Genomic DNA, 22075 nt, shown 5'->3' with positions numbered 1-22075 from the left:
TCCATTTCAGAGGTAACAGAGTAGGGGTTAATTGTCCACGCGCCACTTGGTGCATGGCTTCCTGAAAAAACACTGTTTCGACTTGGGCATCCCCTACACTGTTAGCCAGTGCTCGTATATCGTATCCTCACCATCCCACCATGTCCCTGCATGCTCCCAGTGGCAGCACTAGCGTGTTCTTCACCTCTACCATGCAATCCCTCCTCCTCCCCAATGTAATCTTCTTAGAAAAAATTCATTTCCTGTGTCTCATTAATTCAAAAGAGTTCACTCTGTACTGCCCCATGAAATTCCTTTTTGCGTAGTTCATAACTATTGTCTCTGGCTATCGCATTTCCTTTTTTTACTTAATCTAATAACTGTTTGCTATATTCTGTGCTGCGATGGAGGTCACACGTTATGCTTAATTAGTCTGCCTGCAATATTTTACACTGCAGGCTCCATAACATACAAGTGAACTGAGAGTGGAAAAAAAGCCTTACAATCTTAACTGTGTCTCTGCATACATTTGTTACTCCCTTTCTGAGTAGGGCAAGAAAGTAAAGAACTAAATATATTTATCTAACGTTTGCTGTCATGGCTAAAGTATGACCTGACGGTAGGTAAAAGTGTGTCTACAGCCTGCTGCAATAAATGTGAAGTATTGTCTTGGTGAGATGCAGGTGACAAAAGCAGCTAGATGATGTCAAGAGGTTTTTTATAAGGGTGGTGATTTTTCTGGAACAGCTGGAATCCTCAAGGTGATACATTGTGCATGGAAGAATCAGGGAAATCTTGGGGTATTTCAGGAATACCATAAAATCATCAGGGAATTCTATGTTTTTAACCCAGCATTAAAATTTAATTTTATTGAGTTTTACAAGTCAGAAATTTTAAAATACTTAATATTTCAAAGTGTGTTAATTACTTGAATATTATGCCATATAAGCTGTTGGTGTTTAAAAACTGTTGTTAAAGTACAGCTGAGAGGATAGAAAAGTTGTTATTATGGTGTCATTGCACATCTCCGCTGCTAACAATTAATTCAGGAGCTACTTGTGACACCATCTTCCTCCCCATACCTGGAATTTTTTCTTTAAGGTTGAGTAGCCATCCTTATGAAATTTTTTCTTCAAGTTTGAGTAGCCACTCTCTTTATGGTTAAGCATAAATGCACTTAGTGCAGTGTGTCTGTGGTAAGCAGAAAGCAGGTGACAGGAGTTAAATCCTAGGCCCATGTGTGTAGGCATGGATACGCCACTGTGAGTTTTTCTTGGAGAGGTGGGCCGGTAGTGAGTGGCCTTACTATTAGCACATTCCCCCTGCCCGAGTGTTTCTGTGCCAGGAGCGCATGACAGCGTCCTGGCTTTTGGTGACTCGGGCAAGGTGGGTGTGGTCAGCGTAATGGGAGACAACAGTGTTGCCAGGGCGAAGAACAATTAACCAATATCTGGAGTGGAGCTGCTCTGGTGGTTAATCACAGCTTGGCTGTGACAATGGCAGTTGCATCAGATATGTGTCGATAGCCCTGAGGTAGAGACTGACACACACAGCAGGTGTTGCTGCTTAGTGTAGCTGTACTGATGACCACCTCGTGCAGCTCAGGGATGTGAATACAGCCAAGTGGGCTTTTTTAACATGGGAGACAAGTACTATTGCATATTTCAGTGCCATCAAAACTTTCTGGAGGCTGGTCACTATATGGAGAACTGGGTCATTATTGTAACTGTCTGGAGAACTGTGCCGCTTCTGAGAACGCAGACTGTATGGCAAAATGCTGCATTGGTTGGCTGTTACTCGTCCCCTGGATTTGGCAGTGGGCTTCTGTCTTATTTCATTACATATCCTCCATCCCTGGAAAAATCTGGTCCACCAAATTCGTGCTTGAGAAACTGGCTGTGACAGAAGCACATATATATTTACAATTGTGTACTCTTTGCCTTCTCGTTCTTGAGTCCGTAGGAAGTACTCTTGATCAGTGTGTGCCTTTTTCCTCTTGTGTAATTACACAGTGTTCCCTGTGTCATGCACACGGAGACCTTACTTCAGCTCTTTCTTTATTGTTTGGTGCCATCCCACCTTGTAGTAGAGAGACCCTGATCAAAAAAGCGTCCTATCATCATAACTTTGTTAATCTTACCCACTTTTGCAATAACTTTATTGTCATCACTAATTCTGAGTAAGTAATAAGAATACATAACTAACATGTACATCAAGTAGGAACAAGCCTTGTGCTATTCTAGGCACTCTTCCAGTGCTAGAGACCAAACCTGGCAATTCTTGACCTGTAGAAACTCATCTATATTTACACCACCATATTAACGTATCACTGTGTCATAATAAATAAGAATAATCTTTTACAAAATGGTGAAATAAGTGGTACCGTTGCTATGGTTGCATTCTCGACGTAATGACCAGGAAACTACCTTAACTGCATTGCCCCAAGTCGTGGTGAATACAATCGGCTACGTTTTCAGGGCAGTTAATCCCCAAACACTCTACTTCATCAGCATATCCTTCACAATATTCCAGTAATCCTCAAAATACATATCAGTCTTCCATAATACAACATAATCACAAACCTAACACATCACCATAATGATATCAACCCCTAAATAAATCCACATTACTTGATAACAAATTCTAATGCTTCAACTCACAATACTTGTCTAGCATATCATGTTGTATGAGCACCTTGTTATCACTGACTTACGTCCTGGGTTGCAGTTACTTCTCATCTAGCTTCCTGCTCCATTAATACACCTGTGATATTTCATATTATTTCCATTATACCCACTGCATTCTCATGGAATGTCAAATCTCTATGTATGACATGTACCTTTGTTGGATTTTTTGCTGTCATGTTCACTGTATCTTGAGGTACCAGGATGATGTGCATCTAATGATCATCACCCATTTGTGTAGTATTCAGCGTCTTGCTGCGTCACATGGGGAAAAGACAGGAAAACCTTAGTATTCAATAGAGTTTTGTCACTTGATCTATATTATTGTTCATCAGTGCTTTCTACAACCATCTTACCTCTGAGAACCAAACAGTATTCTCAAACTATAGCCCTGCTGCTTGTCTGAGTATATGTTCTTTGCTAATAGTTGTCCTGTTTCCTAGTATATCCTTTAACTATCTATAGCATTCATCCTACTTTGTTCAGACTAATATAGATTCCTAAATTCCTGCTTCTCTATTTAAAGCAGCTCATACTTATATTTGTGTATTGTCTAAATTTTCTCAGTACCTTTTGGCTTCCTCACTTTAGCCCCATGTTTTCTCTGCACTACCAGGTGTAATGCCCCTTTGTGGACATTCCAAGCAAACTGTATTACACTCCTAGAAATTGAAATAAGAACACCGTGAATTCATTGTCCCAGGAAGGGGAAACTTTATTGACACATTCCTGGGGCCAGATACATCACATGATCACACTGACAGAACCACAGGCACATAGACACAGGCAACAGAGCATGCACAGTGTCGGCACTAGTACAGTGTATATCCACCTTTCGCAGCAATGCAGGCTGCTATTCTCCCATGGAGACCATTGTAGAGATGCTGGATGTAATCCTGTGGAACGGCTTGCCATGCCATTTCCACCTGGCGCCTCAGTTGGACCAGCATTCGTGCTGGACGAGCAGACTGCGTGAGACGATGCTTCATCCAGTCCCAAACATGCTCAATGGGGGACAGATCCGGAGATCTTGCTGGCCAGGGTAGTTGACTTACACCTTCTAGAGCACGTTGGGTGGCACGGGATACATGCGGACGTGCATTGTCCTGTTGGAACAGAAAGTTCCCTTGCCGGTCTAGGAATGGTAGAATGATGGGTTGGATGACGGTTTGGATGTACCGTGCACTATTCAGTGTCCCCTCGACGATCACCAGAAGTGTACGGCCAGTGTAGGAGATCGCTCCCCACACCATGATGCCGGGTGTTGGCCCTGTGTGCCTCGGTCGTATGCAGTCCTGATTGTGGCGCTCACCTGCACGGTGCCAAACACGCATACGACCATCATTGGCACCAAGGCAGAAGCGACTCTCATCGCTGAAGACAACACGTCTCCATTCGTCCCTCCATTCACGCCTGTCGCGACACCACTGGAGGCGGGCTGCACGATGTTGGGGCGTGAGCGGAAGACGGCCTAACGGTGTGTGGGACCGTAGCCCAGCTTCAAGGTGACGGTTGCGAATGGTCCTCGCCGATACCCCAGGAGCAACAGTGTCCCTAATTTGCTGGGAAGTGGCGGTGCGGTCCCCTACGGCACTGCGTAGGATCCTACGGTCTTGGCGTGCATCCGTGCGTCGCTGCGGTCCGGTCCCAGGTCGACGGGCACATGCACCTTCTGCCGACCACTGACGACAACATCGATGTACTGTGGAGACCTCACGCCCCAAGTGTTGAGCAATTCGGCGGTACGTCCACCCGGCCTCCCGCATGCCCACTATACGCCCTCGCTCAAAGTCCGTCAACTGCACATACGGTTCACGTCCACGCTGTCGTGGCATGCTACCAGTGTTAAAGACTGCGATGGAGCTCCGTATGCCACGGCAAACTGGCTGACACTGACGGCGGCGGTGCACAAATGCTGCGCAGCTAGCGCCATTCGACGGCCAACACCGCGGTTCCTGGTGTGTCCGCTGTGCCGTGCGTGTGATCATTGCTTGTACAGCCCTCTCGCAGTGTCCGGAGCAAGTATGGTGGATCTGACACACCGGTGTCAATGTGTTCTTTTTTCCATTTCCAGGAGTGTATATGATTTGATGCATGGAGGTGCATGCCAATGTAAATTACATTTTGTGCACACAACCTGTGTCTTTCGTTTATCCCTTGGGGCACCTCCAGGTACCATGACTGAGTCTGTCCATGATATAATGGGGACAAGAAGTTGCGAAGGGTACAAATCGAATGATACATGGACACCGTGAGTGATATAAGACATGCACTTGTTGCTACTTACATTCACTGCTGTTACACATGTAGAATCTCCATTGCGATTTACATCAGTAACTTTTGTTTCCAACTGCACTGTTGTTCACTTATGGCGAGGCCTTCAGTTCTCCCACTTAGGAGTGTCGTGTTTGTACAATTGACGAGAGAGACGGGAGTCTGTTATGGGTGGCTGCAGCAAGACTGTCAATGTGCAAGTAAGTTCCTTATTATTCCAGTAAGCTTGAACAACTACTGGTGTGCCCTCTGCTCATGGTGCAGCCTGCTGTCGACCCATGTTGTCCCCGCATCCGTGCAGTAGGTACGACGAATGGGCTTGGAGTTTTTGTGCTGCTTTCCAGCAACCTGCATACTCCCTGACGCTGATAGCTGAGATGGCAAACGTGGTCGTAGCTCTCAGCCGCATTCAGCCATACAAAGATTCTGGTATGATGGCCCATTGCCCCACTGATGCAACTTCTGTGTTGCCCAGTCTTAAACTTTGAACTGATCGCTGGAGAGTTATGCATTCTATCCCCTGCAGCACAGAGCTGGGAGGACTTCAGTGCATAACTTGGACCACGAGATGGTGGTAGTATCCGAGCAGGTGGCCTACAGTTACGGCGACAAAGTGAAGGCAACATGATGGCTAGGGCGTCAGGCAGCAGTCATTGGTTCATAACCTGGCTGCATTGGTGGTAGCTGCATCGTGACAAGGACAAATATCTCACGAAATAAAAAAACAAAAAAAAAAAAACTACAAAGAACGAAACTTGTCTAGCTTGAAGGGGAAAACCAGATGGTGCTATAGTTGGCCCGCTAGATGGCGCTGCCATAGGTCAAACCGATATCAACTGCATATTTTAAAAAAAAGGAACCCCCATTATTTTTATTACATATTTATGTAGTACTTAAACAAATATGAATGTTTTAGTTGGACCACTTTTTTTGCTTTGTGATAGATGGCACTGTAATAGTCACAAACATATGGCTCACAATTTTAGACAAACATTTGGTAACAGGTAGGTTTTTTAAATTAAAATACAGAATGTAGGTACGTTTAAGCATTTTATTTCCGTTGTTCCAATGTGATACATGTACCTTTGTGAACTTATCATTTCTGAGAAAGAATGCTGTTACAGCGTGATTACCCGTAAATACCACATTAATGAAATAAATGCTCAAAATGTTGTCCGTCAACCTCAATGCATTTGGCAGTATGTGTAACGACATTCGTCTCAACAGCGAGTAGTTCGCCTTCTGTAATGTTCGCATGTGGATTGACAATGCGCTGACGCATGTTGTTAGGCATTGTCGGTGGATCACGGTAGCAAATATCCATCAAGTTTCCCCACAGAAAGAAATCCGGGGACGTCAGACCCGGTGAACATGTGGGCCACGGCATGGTGCTTCGGCGACCAATCCACCTTTCATGAAATATGCTATTCAATACCGCTTCAACCGCACGCGAGCTATGTGCCAGACATCCATCATTTTGGAAGTACATTATCATTCTGTCATGCAGTGAAACATCTTGTAGTAACATCAGTAGAACATTACGTAGGAAATCAGCATACATTGCACAATTTAGATTGTCATCGATAAAATGGGGGCCAATTATCCTTCATCCCATAATGCCGCACCATACATTAACTCGCCAAGGTCGCTGATGTTCCACTTGCCGCAGCCATCATGGATTTTCCATTGCCCAATAGTGCATATTATGCCGGTTTATTTTACTGCTGTTGGTGAATGACACTTCATCGCTAAATAGAACGTGTGTGAAAAATCTGTCATCGTCCCATAAAATCTATTGTGCCCAATGGCAGAACAATACACGATGTTCAAAGTCATCGCCATGCAATTCCTGGTGCGTTGAAATATGGTAAGGGTGCAGTTGACATTGATGTAGCATTCTCAGCGCCGATGTTTTTGAGATTCCCAATTCTCGCACAATTTGTCTGCTACTGATTTGCAGATTAGCCGCGAGCAGCTAAAACACCTTCTTGGGCATCATAATTTGTTGCAGGTCGTGGTCGACGTTTCACAGTTGGCTGAACACTTCCTGTTTCCTTAAATAATGTAACTATCCTGCGAACTTGGATGATGATGTGCAGGATACCGAGCAGAATACATTGCACACGCCTGTTGGGCATTTTGATCACGATAGCCATACATCAACACAATATCGACCTTTTCCGCAAATGGTAAACAGTCCGTTTTTACATGGGTAATGTATCATGAAGCAAATACTGTCAGGACTGGCTGAATGTTACGTGATACCACGTACTTATACGTCTGTAACTATTACATCACCATCTATCACTAAAACATTCATATTTCTTTATGCACTACACGAATATGTAATAAAAAATAGGGGTTCCTATTTTTAAGAAAACATTTGATATCCGTTTAACCTATGGCAGCGCCATCCAGTGGGCCAACCATAGCGCCATCTGGTTTCCCCCTTCAAACTAGACGAGTTTCATTCTTTGTAGTTTTTTCGTTTTATGTTTATTTCGTGAGATATTTGGCCCAGTCACTATCAATGGCCCACCCTGTATACAGTCAACATGGTCACTCTAATGTGAAAGGTATTATTCCCCATGTATGAGTGTCGTTGAGACTTCTTGAAAGGTGGTCACTGCACAGAGAACTGGGTAACTATTGAGGATACTGCTGGTGTGGCTAAATTATGCATTCAACTGGCTGTGACTCATACAATCGATACAACACTGTGCTCCTGTCATGTGTTGTTACATCTTCAATATTTGCCCTTGGGAGTCAGCTCGAGATGGGCTGTTGTCTCTCTCTCTCTCTCTCTCTCTCTCTCTCTCTCTCTCTCTCTCTCTCTCTCTCTCTCTCTGTGGGCCCAGTGTTTAAAGGCATGTTGAGATTTTCATAACTGCATAGCATTTGCCGAATCTTTTAATAAACTATGGAAACATCCATGATTTCACTGCTGTTTTTTACCTGTCAGTGCAATTAGATCAGTGTTGTAACCTAGAAGAAAGTGTTAACCACTGCTGGCTGTTGTGCAGAGGTGACTTCCATGCCTAACTACACGTACGCTGTTCTGCTCTCAGTATGATTTAATTTATGTAACAATAGAAATGAAATTGTACTGTGATTACACCGTTATTGCACTTTATGGCCTAAGTTGTGTATTTGTGCTTTATGTACTCAGTAAGAAATAATAATTTTGAAAAGCAGTAAAAATTTATTGCTTGTGTCTTTTAGTTGTAATATATTTTGAACCCACAGCAATTCTTTGTAAAATAATTCATATTGATAACAGTCCAAATTGCAAAAATTTAATATATGTTCCTTGCTTTGGTTATTTATTTCATCTTTAGAAAATGTTCAGATCTTGGTTAACCTGGAGCACTACAGGTGTCCAATACAAAACGACATAGCTGTAGCACCAATGGACACTTTATCTAAACATTTTCTGAAGATTGTTAAATACTCCGAAACCATGAAAAAGTATCAAATTATTGTGATTTAGACTATTATCATTAAAAACCTTTAAATCCTTACACTTACACTGTTTTCCCAAATCAGTCTTTGCCTTTTGCTAGCTGTACTTCATAAACTGTACTGTCTAGACACCACAGACTGACTCAAAGCTTCTAGATAAATATGAAAATAAAAAATTAATACTAATCATATTTGTGACTGATACAGAGCATGTGGTTACAAGCTGCTGAAATGGTATCGGCCGGAGAAGGCTGACAGACATACAGATTTTAAAATACTGTTGAATGTTTAGCTTTTCATGTTTTCTAAAATTCCTCCATTGTGATATGGGTTATGTCATGTGTATTCTGTCATTTAAAATGGACACACCCAATATTTAAAAATACATTGTATTCAACTGAGCTAGTGCTCCAGCTCTAATGCCCTTGATGTTGCAAACTAATTTCTTTTCATTCATAGTGCAGTCTACTAATTTTTGTACATGGTCTGTCCAAAAAATTCAGGGACTTTGCCCACAAAATTTTTCTACACTTAACCTTTTACTTAATGCGCATGGGCTCCTTTGAAATACTCTTGTTGACAATTGATATATTGCTCTCAACATCATTTAAGCAGTCTTGGTATGCCTGTTGCACGAAGCGTTGCCTGTGAATTTTCATTTACGTCATCTATCATTGCAAATCTTCGTACTTTCAATGGGTTTTTCAACATTGAAAATAAAAAAAAGTTTGCAGGGACCGGGTCTGTAGAGTAAGGAGGTTGAGGCAGCATAGTGATTTCGTTTTCTGTGCAATAGTGATGCACCAACAGGGATGAAAGTGCAGGTGTGTTTTCGTGATGCAAGAACCATGACGTGTCTTGCCACATTTCAGGCCAATTCCTTTTCATATTTTCTTTCAGGCTTTGCAACACATCCTGATGGTGCCTCCAATTAACAGTTTGTCACTGTTGATGAACTAATCCTTCAAAGTCAGAGAAAACTGTCAGCATGGCTTTGACATTTGACCTGACCAGATAAGCCCTTTTTTCCCCATGGGGAACCTTTCCCAACCCATTGTGAAGACTGAACCTTGGTCTCAACATCATAACTGTAGACCCACATCTCATTACCAGTGATGATTCTCTTAAGGAATTCTAATACTAATTTGCACGATGCGAAAGCTCTTCACAAATTTCAAGGCAAAGGTCTTTCTGGTCTTGGTTCATGAGCCATGGGACAAACTTGGTGGCAGCATGATGCATACCAAGATGCTGTATCAGGATTTCATGGCAATCAAACCTAAATAATACATTCTTCTGCAGTCTTTTGGACAGTCAGTCTTTGATTGGTGCATGCAGTTTCGTTGACGTTCCTTACCTGAGCGTTGTCGGTAGACGTTGAAGGACATCGTGAATGAGGTTCGTCTTGAGCGTGTGAATCATTCATAACACTGAATATGGCTAAGCACTCACAATGTTGGCTTCTTGCACCACTTAGTGTGTGTCTGTAAAGGTTTTCTTTAGTTTAATGCAAAGTTTAATGCATATGCATTGCACGTATAGCTGTGCCATCTCAAAAAACACAGGCCTGTGCAGAGATACTAGTTGCATTTTGCTCCGACATACTGTTGGCGCGAAATTACAAATGTTCTGGAATTTTTTGAACAGACCTCGTATGTTGAGAGAGAAATTTTTTATTGCATGATTAATACACAGAGCACTGTTATCACTGTGATTTTGAAACGACTATAGTTTTGATTTTCACGATCCTATGGCACTTCCATATTGTTTTATCCTGAACAGTGCTGTGTTCTTTGAGAATTAATCACTTCATTAAAACAGTTTGACCATACCACCACTGTGAAAAAGTAATTATTATATTTTCCTTGCTCTTTTGAGTGCACGTTCTTGATAGAAAGTAAAATTTGTTGTCAACAAAATCTTGTAGTTATCTCCAAATAGTTGAATTTTGTGAAATGAGCTTCCTTGAAGTATTCTTGTTTATGAAGACATCAGTAATCAAAACTAAAATGAAAAAATTTCTTCACGTACACGGTGAGTGGAAGAAAGTGATAATCCTCAGTTTAATAAGGATTAATCTGATCATGTTAGCTGTTGCATTTTTGAATGATAATGATTAGTTCCACATGTAGTGCTAAAAAGAACTGTCAACTGTACAAATTGTTTTGTCTGAAGTATGTTCTTGTCTCTTAAGTTAACCAAACAGATAATACACAGTAATTCAATATTCACTCTTGTGGGCTAGCACTGTTTCTGCCGAATCCTTCAGTTCATAAATAACAACATTCTGTATCTTAATATTTCAGCCTAAGTCACACAGTATTCCATCGTAACATTTGTATATTGATTGTACTACATCATGTGCCGAAATGATGACTCATTCTCCCAGAGATACATTTTCCCAGTGGAGCTTCATTGCCCTCCCCAACTGAAAATCTACATCTACATCTACTTGCAATGCAAATGTACCAAGTTTGCTAGGCTTTTTTTTAAAATTTCTAGCAGACATTTGATCATTTGCTTTAATATACATAGACAACTTTTTATGCTGAATCTCACCATGGCCAAAAATAGGGATTTCGCCACACCTTAATACAGATACAAGCCTCTAAAGTGGCTAAAAAATTCAGTGCACTATTCAGAGAGCCAAGGTTTGACTGACCATTGCTACTTTTCATATGAACCAATCACACCAAAACTTCAGAGGGTTATTCCTAACTGTGATTTCTATATATGGATCAAATGTAATTAAAATTGGATGCCTAGATGAAAAGATATGCTTCTCCAAATTTGGCCAAAATTTTCTACGTGCAAATTTTTGGGTATTTTCGGAAGGGGAGGGGGGGGCAGTATCTGAACTGTGTCTTGTTCAATCCTCCTTTTTTTCCTTTTTTTTCCCCCCCTCTACAGTTGGAGAGAGTATCGTTTAAGCTTTCATATTGTTTGATTTTTTGGATCTTGATGAGTAAGAATATGTTTCACAAGTTATTATTTTAGCACTTCTAGAAGATTGAAAAGTGAAATATTTTGCTGCTTAAGTCCTATAATTAATTTTTTTTATTCCAGTGTATAAATCAGTTTCAAACATTACCTTAACACGTCATAAAAACAACTGTGAACACTACACAGCAAATTTGCAAAACAAAAATGCTAAGAGTCAGTTCCATTTTTGGTTAAACAGTTCTACAATTTTGTCAAAGGCAGATTGTGGATAACTGTATTGTCTTCCTGATGATGATGATGCTTCTAAAAAGTCATGAAAATATATTGCTCAGGAATCCAGCAGGTCTCTTTAGCAGCTGGCCAGTGGAAGGAATGAGCAGAACCATGTGGGTGCATAAAGCTGATGAGGACATCTTGTTGCTCATGTTAAACTTTACACACATTTCCAACCCACCAAAAATTATCATACATGCAACATATTGTCATGGTTGTAAACATGCAAATGAGATTGCTGGAGTTGCTTCATCTGCTTCGAAGGCATGACCTGTGAATGCTGTAGCATCATTGGAAACTCTGCTTACTCTGAGCTGATTACAATTAATTGGCTTAAATTTATGACTTTCTCTTGTTCCAGGTATTGTATGTCCCATGGCAAACCTTGTTTCTTGATCAGGCTGAATTTTTTCAGTCTCTTCATTTGGGACATAAAAACTTATGCGTGGAATACTAACATAGCAGAATTTGAATAAATCATATGGAATCAATATTTGGTTATCTAAGGGCCTCAGCAGACTAGTATGGGCTTCTAATCTTTTTGCTGCTTCCCCAATGCCTTCACAAAGCTAAATCCCTAATTTTTGCCAAGGTGTGATTCAGCATAAAAAGTTGTCTTTGTATATTAAAGCAAATGATCAAATGTCTGCTAGAACTTTTAAAAAAGCCTAGCAAACTTGGCACATTTGCACCTTCTTATGTGATGTGAAGATGAGTAGCCTCTCTTTAAAAGCCCCTAAAACTTCAACCACAGAAGATGTTGTTGTTGTTGTGGTCTTCAGTCCTGAGACTGGTTTGATTCAGCTCTCCATGCTACTCTATCCTGTGCAAGCCTCTTCATCTCCCAGTACCTACTGCAGCCTGGACTGAAATTTGCTAAATAACCATATAGAACCTTCACACCAAATTTCATTAAATTTGGAGTGGGTCAAGTGGGAACACTTTCCAATATTGGTCGCTTTGGTGTGGAATGACCCATATGTTAAGAAGAGTATAGTGATAATGATGCTTGTTAAAATATTCACTAAACATATGTGTAAGTGACCTCCTCATTGACTGACTTTAAATGCCAATATTCCTTTCTTTGTTCAAAAAAAGGGTGCCAAACATTATACATTGTGGTTGTGAAAGCAACCAGCATAGTATCTTGTATGTCATGCGATGTTCACAAAGCCCCTGTCCCATTATGCTATTAGTTGTTAAAACCTTGTTCTAGTTTCTTTGTGAAATAGTAAGGGTAGCCATGTTAAGTATCTCCATCTTGTGTAAATAGCAGTAGGTTCACAATCCTTGAAACCAAAAAAGATTAAAAATGATTATGCTGCAGTCATTACCCCATCATGGATAATAAACAGACTTGATATTACTTTTAGTCTAAAGACTCTCAAAAACTAGATGGTACAGTAGTTGAGATACTGGACTCTCATTTAAACAGAGCAGTGTTCATATCCCTGTGTGAACACCCAGAGTTAGGTTTCTTTTGTTTCACTGAATCATTTCAGGTAATGTTGGAATGATTATTTTAGCTAGAATAAAGTCATTACCTTTCCCATCCTTGTCCAGTTATAGCTAATACTCCATGTGTAGTGACTTTTTTGACGACAAGAGATTAAATTCTAAATCTTTTGTTATTCTGTAAGAATGATTCGGAATCTGTAATGCTCTGTATGTATTGTCTGTTTCTAATGTCTGCATTTCTGTAGCCTTCACTTCACAAAGTGAAATTTGGCTTATTGCTGCAATTTTTAGTTGGTTAGATGATATCACCCAATAAAATTTCAAGGACAGGTCACAGCAGATTTTGTGCTAGAAATGAAATTAAATAGAGTAAAAATTAGTGTATGGAGAGCATGTATATAATGGAGGAGTTCAAAAAGCCAAAAAGATTGCTACGCAGTGTTGTGTAGAAAGGGCTCATGTAAGGTGGGATTAAAGCCAATGGAAGAGCCTTGCAAATTTTGAACTTCGGTAAAAATTCAAACACAAGCTAGTTTCAAGAAACAAGATGTGGGACATTTATTCTGAAACTGCAAAAGCATGTTTATGAATGAGGCAAATATAATAAATGTATACAACTTTCTCAGTCTTTCTGCACCATACAATTAAAGCAAATATTCACTACAAACAGCATAGTGAACGCATTATTGTGGCCAAGATAGATACGAAGCCGACACCTAGTACAGTAGTACAAGTTTATATGCCAATTAGCTCTGCAGATGACGAAGAAATTGAAGAAATGTATGATGAAATAAAAGAAATTATTCAGATAGTGAAGGGAGATGAAAATTTAATAGTCATGGGTGACTGGAATTCGAGTGTAGGAAAATGGAGAGAAGGAAATATAGTAGGTGAATATGGGTTGGGGCTACGAAATGAAAAAGGAAGCCACCTGGTAGAATTTTGCGCAGAGCATAACTTAATCCTAGCCAACACTTGGTTCAAGAATCATGAAAGAAGGTTGTATACATGGAAGAACCCTGGAGATACTAAAAGGTATCAGATAGATTATATAATGGTAAGACAGAGGTTTAGGAACCAAGTTTTAAATTGTAGGACATTTCCAGGGGCAGATGTGGACTCTGACCACAATCTATTGGTTATGAGCTGTAGATTAAAACTGAAGAAAGTGCAAAAAAGGTGGGAATTTAAGGAGATGGAACCTGGATAAACTGAAAGAACCAGATCTTGTACAGAGTTTCAGGGAGAGCATAAGGGAGCAATTGACAGGAATGGGAGAATGATATACAGTAGAAGAAGAATGGGTAGCTTTGAGGGATGCAATAATGAAGGCAGCAGAGGATCAAATAGGTAAAAATACAAGGGCTAGTAGAAATCCTTGGGTAACAGAAGAAATATTGAATTTAATTGATGAAAGAAGAAAGGATAAAAATGCAGTAAATGAAGCAGGCAAAAAGGAATACAGACGTCTCAAAAATGAGATGGACAGGAAGTGCAAAATGGCTAAGCAGGTATGGCTAGAGGACAAATGTAAGGATGTAGAGGCTTATCTCACTAGGGATAAGATAGATACTGCCTACAGGAAAATTAAAGAGACCTTTGGAGATAAGAGAACCACTTATATGAACATCAAGAGCTCAGATGGAAACCCAGTTCTAATCAACGAAGGGAAAGCAGAAAGGTGGAAGGAGTATATAGAGGGTCTATACAAGGGCGATGTACTTGAGGACAATATTATGGAAATGGAATAGGATGTAGATGTAGATGAAGATGAAATGGGAGATATGATACTGCGTGAAGAGTTTGACAGAGCACTGAAAGACCTGAGTCGAAGCAAGACCCCCGGAGTAGACAACATCCCATTAGAACTACTGAAAGCCTTGGCAGAGCCAGCCCTGAATAAACTCTACCATCTGGTGAGCAAGATGTATGAGACAAGCGAAATACCCTCAGACGTCAAGAAGAATATAATAGTTCCAATCCCAAAGAACGCAGGTGTTGACAGATGTGAAAATTACCAAACTATCAGTTTAATAAGTCACAGCTGCAAAATACTAACGCAAATTCTTTACAGACGAATGGAAAAGCTGATAGAAGCCGACCTCGGGGAAGATCAGTTTGGAACACGTGAGGCGATACTGACCCTACGAATTATCTTAGAAGAAAGATTAAGGAAAGGCAAACCTACATATTTCTAGCATTTTTAGACTTAGAAAAAGCTTTTGACAATGTTTGTTGGAATACTCTCTTTGGAATAGTGAAGGTGGCAGGGGTAAAATACAAGGAGCGAAAGGCTATTTACAATTTGTACAGAAACCAGATGGCAGTCATACGAGTCGAGGGGTATGAAAGGGAAGCAGTGGTTGGGAAGGGAGTGAGACAGGGTTGTAGCTTATCCTCGATGTTATTCAATATGTATATTTAGCAAGCAAAAAAGGAAAAGTTTGGAGTAGGTATTAAAATCCATGGAGAAGAAATAAAAACTTTGAGGTTCGCCGATGACATTGTAATTCTGTCAGAGAAAGCAAAGGATTTGGAAGAGCAGTTGAGCGGAATGGGCAGTGTCTTGAAAGGAGGGTATGAGATGAACATCAATAAAAAATGTAGACTGGCAATGCCAAGGAAAGCGTTTGAGGAAGAAAAAATTGTTAACATCAAGTATAGATTTATATGTCAGGAAGTCGTTTCTGAAAGTATTTGTATGGAGTGTAGCCATGTATGGAAGTGAAATGTGGACGATAAATAGTTTGGACAAGAAGAGCATAGACGCTTTCGATATGTGGTGCTACAGAAGAATGCTGAAGATTAGATGGGTAGATTACATAACTAATGAGGAGGTATTGAATAGAATTGGGGAGAAGAGGAGGTTGTGGCACAACTTGACTAGAAGAAGAGATCGGTTGGTAGGACATGTTCTGAGACATCGAGGGATCACCAATTTAGTATTGGAGGGCAGCGTGGAGGGTAAAAATCAAGAGGGAGACCAAGAAATGAATACACTAAGCAGATTCTGAAGGATGTATGTTGCAGTAGGTACTGGGAGATGAAGAAGCTTGCACAGGATAGAGTAGCATGGAGAGCTGCATCAAACCAGACTGAAGACAACAACAACAAGAAGAAGAAGAAGCCTGCAAAACACAGCACAAAAAAGTAGAACTCCAGATATCATTAAAAACATGTTAGATGGGAAGATCTGCAAAACAAAACAGAAACTCTCAAGAAACTGAAGAAGGAAAATTAGGATTTAAACTAAAAGAGACAAATGTTAAAGTGAAAAGAGTATTTATGGATGTGAAAAGACGAAGAAAGTTCCGAATTGCTTGAAAATATCTGAGGCAATACGGAAAGAATGAAATAATACTGCCCTCCACCAGTTCCCTGTACTTTTCTTAATTAGCGTGATTAACAGTAAGGTAATTAATGTTCTTGTCTTATGTTCCTTGTGAACATGTCATTAGAATTATAGAGAGAATGATAATGCAGTGTATAGTTATCTGACTTTGTAAACTACGTATTTTCACTGATTAGCACTTTCTCATAATTGATAACTTCATTAATATTTCTCATAAAACTCCTCATTTTGCGGCAGCTAAGTCACCTTCGAAAGCTCTATAAAATGGTATGTTAATATTTTATACATTTTTACTGCGTTAACTCCTTTCTTTGCAAGTCTTAGTTACATTCATTACCATAGTCGAGAAATCACATTGTCATACTGGATGTGTGATCAATTGTTCTTCTCACTGGGGATGTCAAATCTCTGTGTGATAGCACATCCTTCCTTGTGCTGCATGGAGACCTCACTTCAGGGCAGGTTTCCAGAAAAATTATAGCCATGCCGAAGATGTTTGCTTATTGAGTGACTCCTAACAATAGTTCGTACCTGATCCTTTCCTATAACCAATAAGTTGTGGAAATAAGCCGTTTATCAGTTGCTAGAAAATTAAATTAAAATAATCACTTGTTTGTGTATAAATGCTTACTGATTATTTGTAGGTGATGTAATATTTTTATTATTTGCAACAGGCTCCAGGGCAGCCGCCAGAGCTTTTCCAAGCCCAAGGAATCACATATTATAGCACAGAAGAACAAGTGATGTCACGGCCACCGCCTGTAGCCCAGAAACGCCAGCGTGCAGCTATTCCTATTGTTCCGCCACCAGAAGGAATGTCGAAGGGTCGTGGCCGCTTACGGGACAGTGACATTGGTGTTGCGCCTGATCCTGGTGCAGGTGGTGATGTCACAGTACCTCCAGTGCAGGATATTCAGATTTCAGAGCAAGACCAAGAATCAAACCCAACTGCAGTTACTGACCAGTATGCAGATGCACCTCAGGATACTACATTAGTCCCAAGTCCAGCGCCAGCTGAGAGCATTGTTACTGCTAACACAGCAATAGAACAGGAGGTTCGCTCATAAATATACAAACTTGTAGCTGTATAATGTAATGGTGGCTTAGGTTGTTCCCTCTGTCCTTAGTTTATGTTGCACTTCCAGCTTGTGGTTTTTGTTTATGCAACCGCTTGTATTATTGAAATCCATATATTTTGAACAGTTGTTCTGCATAGTTATCCAATAAGTAGTAATGCAGTAAAGTACTTTTTATGTAGCGGTGGTGATAGTGATGCCTTTTATTTATTTATTTGTGTAATTTGTATTTTTATATTTATTTTATTTCCTACATTTTAAGCCTTCAGTTTTTGTTTTGTAAGAATATCTGTTCTGGAAATATACTGACGGTGTGTAAAAAATATATATACATATATATTTATTTATGGCTGTTACACTCATTATCATATAGGTATGGTTAATAAATTTCTCTAGATCTCTCATTTACTTAGAGATTCATAACACTTATCTAACACTTATTTATTCATTTGTGATGTTACAGAGAGTTTTGGTCTTTACAGTTTTTGTAGAACTTAATCAATGAACATTTTCTTTTTGTACTGAAGTCAGTTCTTTTTGTATATTCCTTATTTAGAGATGCAGACGGTAAATAAGTAATAGTAGTTAACTGGTCATTGTGTGTTAGTATTGTCAGTCCCTGTCATTGGAAATGGGGTAATTACAGTTTTTGCCAGATGTTAATACGTTTCAGGCACTAAAAACATACTAAGCAGTACGTCAGTAATGTGTCTTTTCAAATTTACATTGTATAGAAGCTTATCCACTGGACATAAATAATTTGGATGTGTGTGTAGTTTTATCCCTTTGTGTATTAAGCTTCTTAGCAATTAGTCCAAAAAAATTTCTCAGTATTTTTTTTTTCTTTTTTGGGGTTATTTGCTGATGTTTAAGCACATTTATTCATTCAAACAGTGGTATAATTTGAACATAAAGATGTCTCATTCAATTAATATAATAAATAGATGTGTAGGGTACAACTTGATTTGGCAAATGCCTGTGGTGTCTGTAGGATTACACTGTTCAGAATATTTTGAACAATTCTTTAAAACATATTTATTGTAGTCTCCGATAGCATGAAGGTCATTCTTGCAAGAAGTTGGTTTTTGAGAGAGAGGAAATAAGCCTATAATTTGGTAGTCTATTCAGTAAACATAAATAATTCATATAATTTTTCCAGCTTATAGAATCCCGAAAAGAATGTCTTGATTTTGTTAAGCACCAAACCTCATAATTGATTACATGGAAAAGGGCGTTTAATAGACTAGGTATTTGAACGCTCCTCAATGTGTCTACACTGGTTATCAAGGATTTGGTAGCATTTCTGGAGAACAGCAATTAAATTACAGTAATATTTTGAGAGTTGCATTAATTTATATTTTTTCAAACGAGAAAAAATGCAAATATTTTATGTTTTATTTATATTAAATTAAAAATATTGACACACTCTTTTGTGAAGTTATCTTTTATGGCTTTGACATCAAGCACCAATAAAGTTTCTGTAAATAATTTTTATTCGCCAAGTCTGGAGCGAATTTAATTCATGTTATAAATTTTTCACATATTTATCTTTCAGTTAATAATAATATCCTATTTTAATGTAGTTAGTTATGTAAGATTTTTACATTTTATAGTTTAAAAACTTGAATTTTTTTATGAAAATTTATGCCTCTTTCATTACATGAAGAAAGGGTAGATCTTGAGTATTCTTTTGTTAGAGAGAGGGGGTGGGAAAGGAGTGCAGATACTATTAATTTTTTAAATATTAGTGCTTCCAATTATTGCAACACCTATTGTTTTGCTGCTGGTATATATTTCATTCTCAAGCAGATTTGCTGCCCTTCACACGAAAGAACTATATATGGATCTCATTTTCCTAGCATGTTCTGGATAGAAACTAATGCATTAGAAAGTGTCTACTGCTGTGGTACTCAATACTAGGACAGTTGGCAGATACTATGTAGTCTTTTTCTACCTTTTTGAGCTATCAGTAGCATAGAATGCAACATAAAAATAAACGCATAAAGATTTCAGAACTGGCACACTACCAGAAATATCCTCAACGTCATAAATTGGTGGAACTATTGTGAATATGACGTTATAATGTAAAGATTGTAGTAAGAGTAAGGAAACCTGGTTGGTGTACAGCATACCTTTTCCAAAGTTAAACTTCAAGTGTGTCTCATTACCTTTATGTTAAAATATAGGTGTTCTCAATAGAGATTCCCTAATCACCTGAGTAATGAAACACAGATTTTATTTCCATTCTGCTGGATACTACTGTAGATTAATCTAATTGTTCTTTTCAGCTTTTTCTGACTCTAATTGGTTTTGCTTCTGAGGTATTGAACAGCAAAATAATAATTCCGTACAGTCAAAAGCTGTTTTCCTAATATGCAGTTTATGTTAATGTAACAATTTTATCTGTCTTCTTTCATTTTTGACCATCTCATTTAACCGTTAAATTAGTTGCTGTCTGCCAATAGACACACCCAAGATTAGGAAGAGATCTGGCATTGTGATTTACCATCATTTTTGTATCGGGCAGTTTATGTTCAATGAGCATATCTTCCTTCCCTCTGTGCCTTTAAACGAAATACTAATTTATTCCACCTCATCAGTAGGTTTTTTCACGTACTACTATTTCATTAGGTGTAGAATTGGTGACCTTTTAAAATGGTTGGAATTGTTTGGCTTTCAGAGAATAATCTTGGTATTAGTGAGGCTGATATTCATTCATTTAATTAGTTGTATATTGAAACAGAACAACTTTTACATCTACTCTTATTGTTAGCAGTATTTCACAACCTTTATATCTGTGTATCTCCTACAAACATTTGATTAGACACTACATTTGCCTTGCAGCAGCCTACTAAATGTCCCGTAGGCTGTAGTGACTTGTTCCACAGTGTATTAATAAAAGATCACCTGATGTCAGTAGATAAAATATGCAATAAATAAGTGTATCTGTCATGTCATGTTTCACACATATATTTTTGCACAAAAATGTTTATTTTGCTTTATGAAATATTGTAGTTTCTTTAAATCCCCATTTGACGATTATAGCGCAATGAAAATATTTTGTATGTTTACTGTTTGATTTGTAATTTTGTTAAGCAATATTTTTTTCTGTTTTCAGTCTTGTTTGTATTGGGACTCTACCCAGCTTCATAAAATATTCCTGTGTGGTCTAGAAAGAAGTATACCTGTAGATTCAAATCCTTTTCTCTTTGAGAATTACATCATTAATGCAAGTATTGCAGCTCCTTATTTGCAGTAGCATAGTGGAAAGAAAATGCTTTTAAATTATATTTGCAAAAGAATCATGACAGATTTGGTGTAAGCTATTTAGAATCACAGATTACTATGTTAAATTTTCTGTACTGTTGTCAAATTACAGTTCTTAAGATAACTTACTTATAAGAATGAATGTATTATTCGATGCAAAATTATACTTGTCATACAGACTATGCAATTGTAGCTGTTGCTGTAAGAAATGAAGTGTGAGTGCTTTCCAGGAATCTAAGAAATTATAACACAGCCTGGCATTTCCCCCCATGTGCCATTACACAGGGTCCATGCATGTATAATGGCACTGTAGTTTTCAAAGTGATACATGGCAGAGGGACAAAGACGAAAGGAAAGATGAAAAATTTTTGTGTTTATTCCGCATATTTGTCTTATGGTTATGTGTGATTGCCTTCAGGTTATTGTTTTAGTTTTGGTTGATAATAACAGTAACATAGCAGTAAAATTGTCGTCTGAAATATGTTAAATAGAATATGATTTTGGTATCACTGATAGGAGCAATTTTACAAGTGAAGTCATATTTTATTTACAGTTAACATACAGAATTTATTCTACAGAAAAAAATCGTGAACAATGTCCATATGAAAAGACAACATTTCACCTATTAGTTAAAAATAATTGTTACAAGCAAATATTATTTAATATCTTGTTGGCAATGTTTTACTTTCTGTAATTTATTTATGACATACTCCATGCAGAATGGATTTCATTACTGATGTGGTTGACTACTAGTTCCTATTGCTTTGTGTTGTACAGGTTCTTTGTTTTTCTAATATTGTACAGATTGTACTTTGAAAGTTGTTCTGTCACCTTGTTGGTAGTGGAATGTATTTAGTTAATGAGATTCACTTTTCAGATGTGCATTGTAAATGTCAATAATGTAGACAAAAAGAAGATAACCTCTACATATAAATAAAGTTGTCAATTATAATAACTTTATTAGCTACAGAATATCTCAGTTGTTAAGGTCTTTGGATTATGCAATTGAACATTTTTGATTATGAATAAAATGACCACTTTTTGACAGCATACATGAGTTCCATGTTTGAGAGACAATATGTATATTGTTGTAGAATTTTTTTTCATATTTTACTTGTAGCAGTGTAAATTTCAACAAAAGTACAATTTCAATTTGTTGTCGTACATGGTTAATAGGTGAGTCAAAAGCCTGTAATACAGGATTTGAAGTGTATTTTTTCGAGGGTGTTTTGTAAATTTAAACTTAAGCAAAAAATGGTAAAATATGAAAAGCTCAGTGTAACTATAGAAACCCTCCAGTCAGTACA

At 38.5% G+C, this 22075-nt stretch overlaps 1 protein-coding gene across 1 annotated transcript in view; it reads left to right on the top strand.

Moving 5' to 3' along the window:
* Nucleotides 1-21820, top strand: part of LOC126279106 (protein CASC3-like) — a 111304-nt gene extending 89484 nt beyond the window's left edge. The window contains exons 10-11 of the mRNA XM_049979588.1: nucleotides 17100-17480; nucleotides 20620-21820. Of these exons, the coding sequence (XP_049835545.1) occupies nucleotides 17100-17480; nucleotides 20620-20760 (522 nt within the window). The 3' untranslated portion in view covers nucleotides 20761-21820. The remainder of the gene's footprint in view (nucleotides 1-17099; nucleotides 17481-20619) is intronic.
* The last annotated feature ends 255 nt before the right edge of the window (nucleotides 21821-22075 follow it).

The sequence above is a fragment of the Schistocerca gregaria genome, chromosome 6, assembly GCF_023897955.1.
Source record: "Schistocerca gregaria isolate iqSchGreg1 chromosome 6, iqSchGreg1.2, whole genome shotgun sequence".
NCBI lineage: Eukaryota > Metazoa > Arthropoda > Insecta > Orthoptera > Acrididae > Schistocerca > Schistocerca gregaria.
Note: the sequence above shows the minus strand (reverse complement) of the source record. Positions and strands in the feature narration are given on the sequence as shown.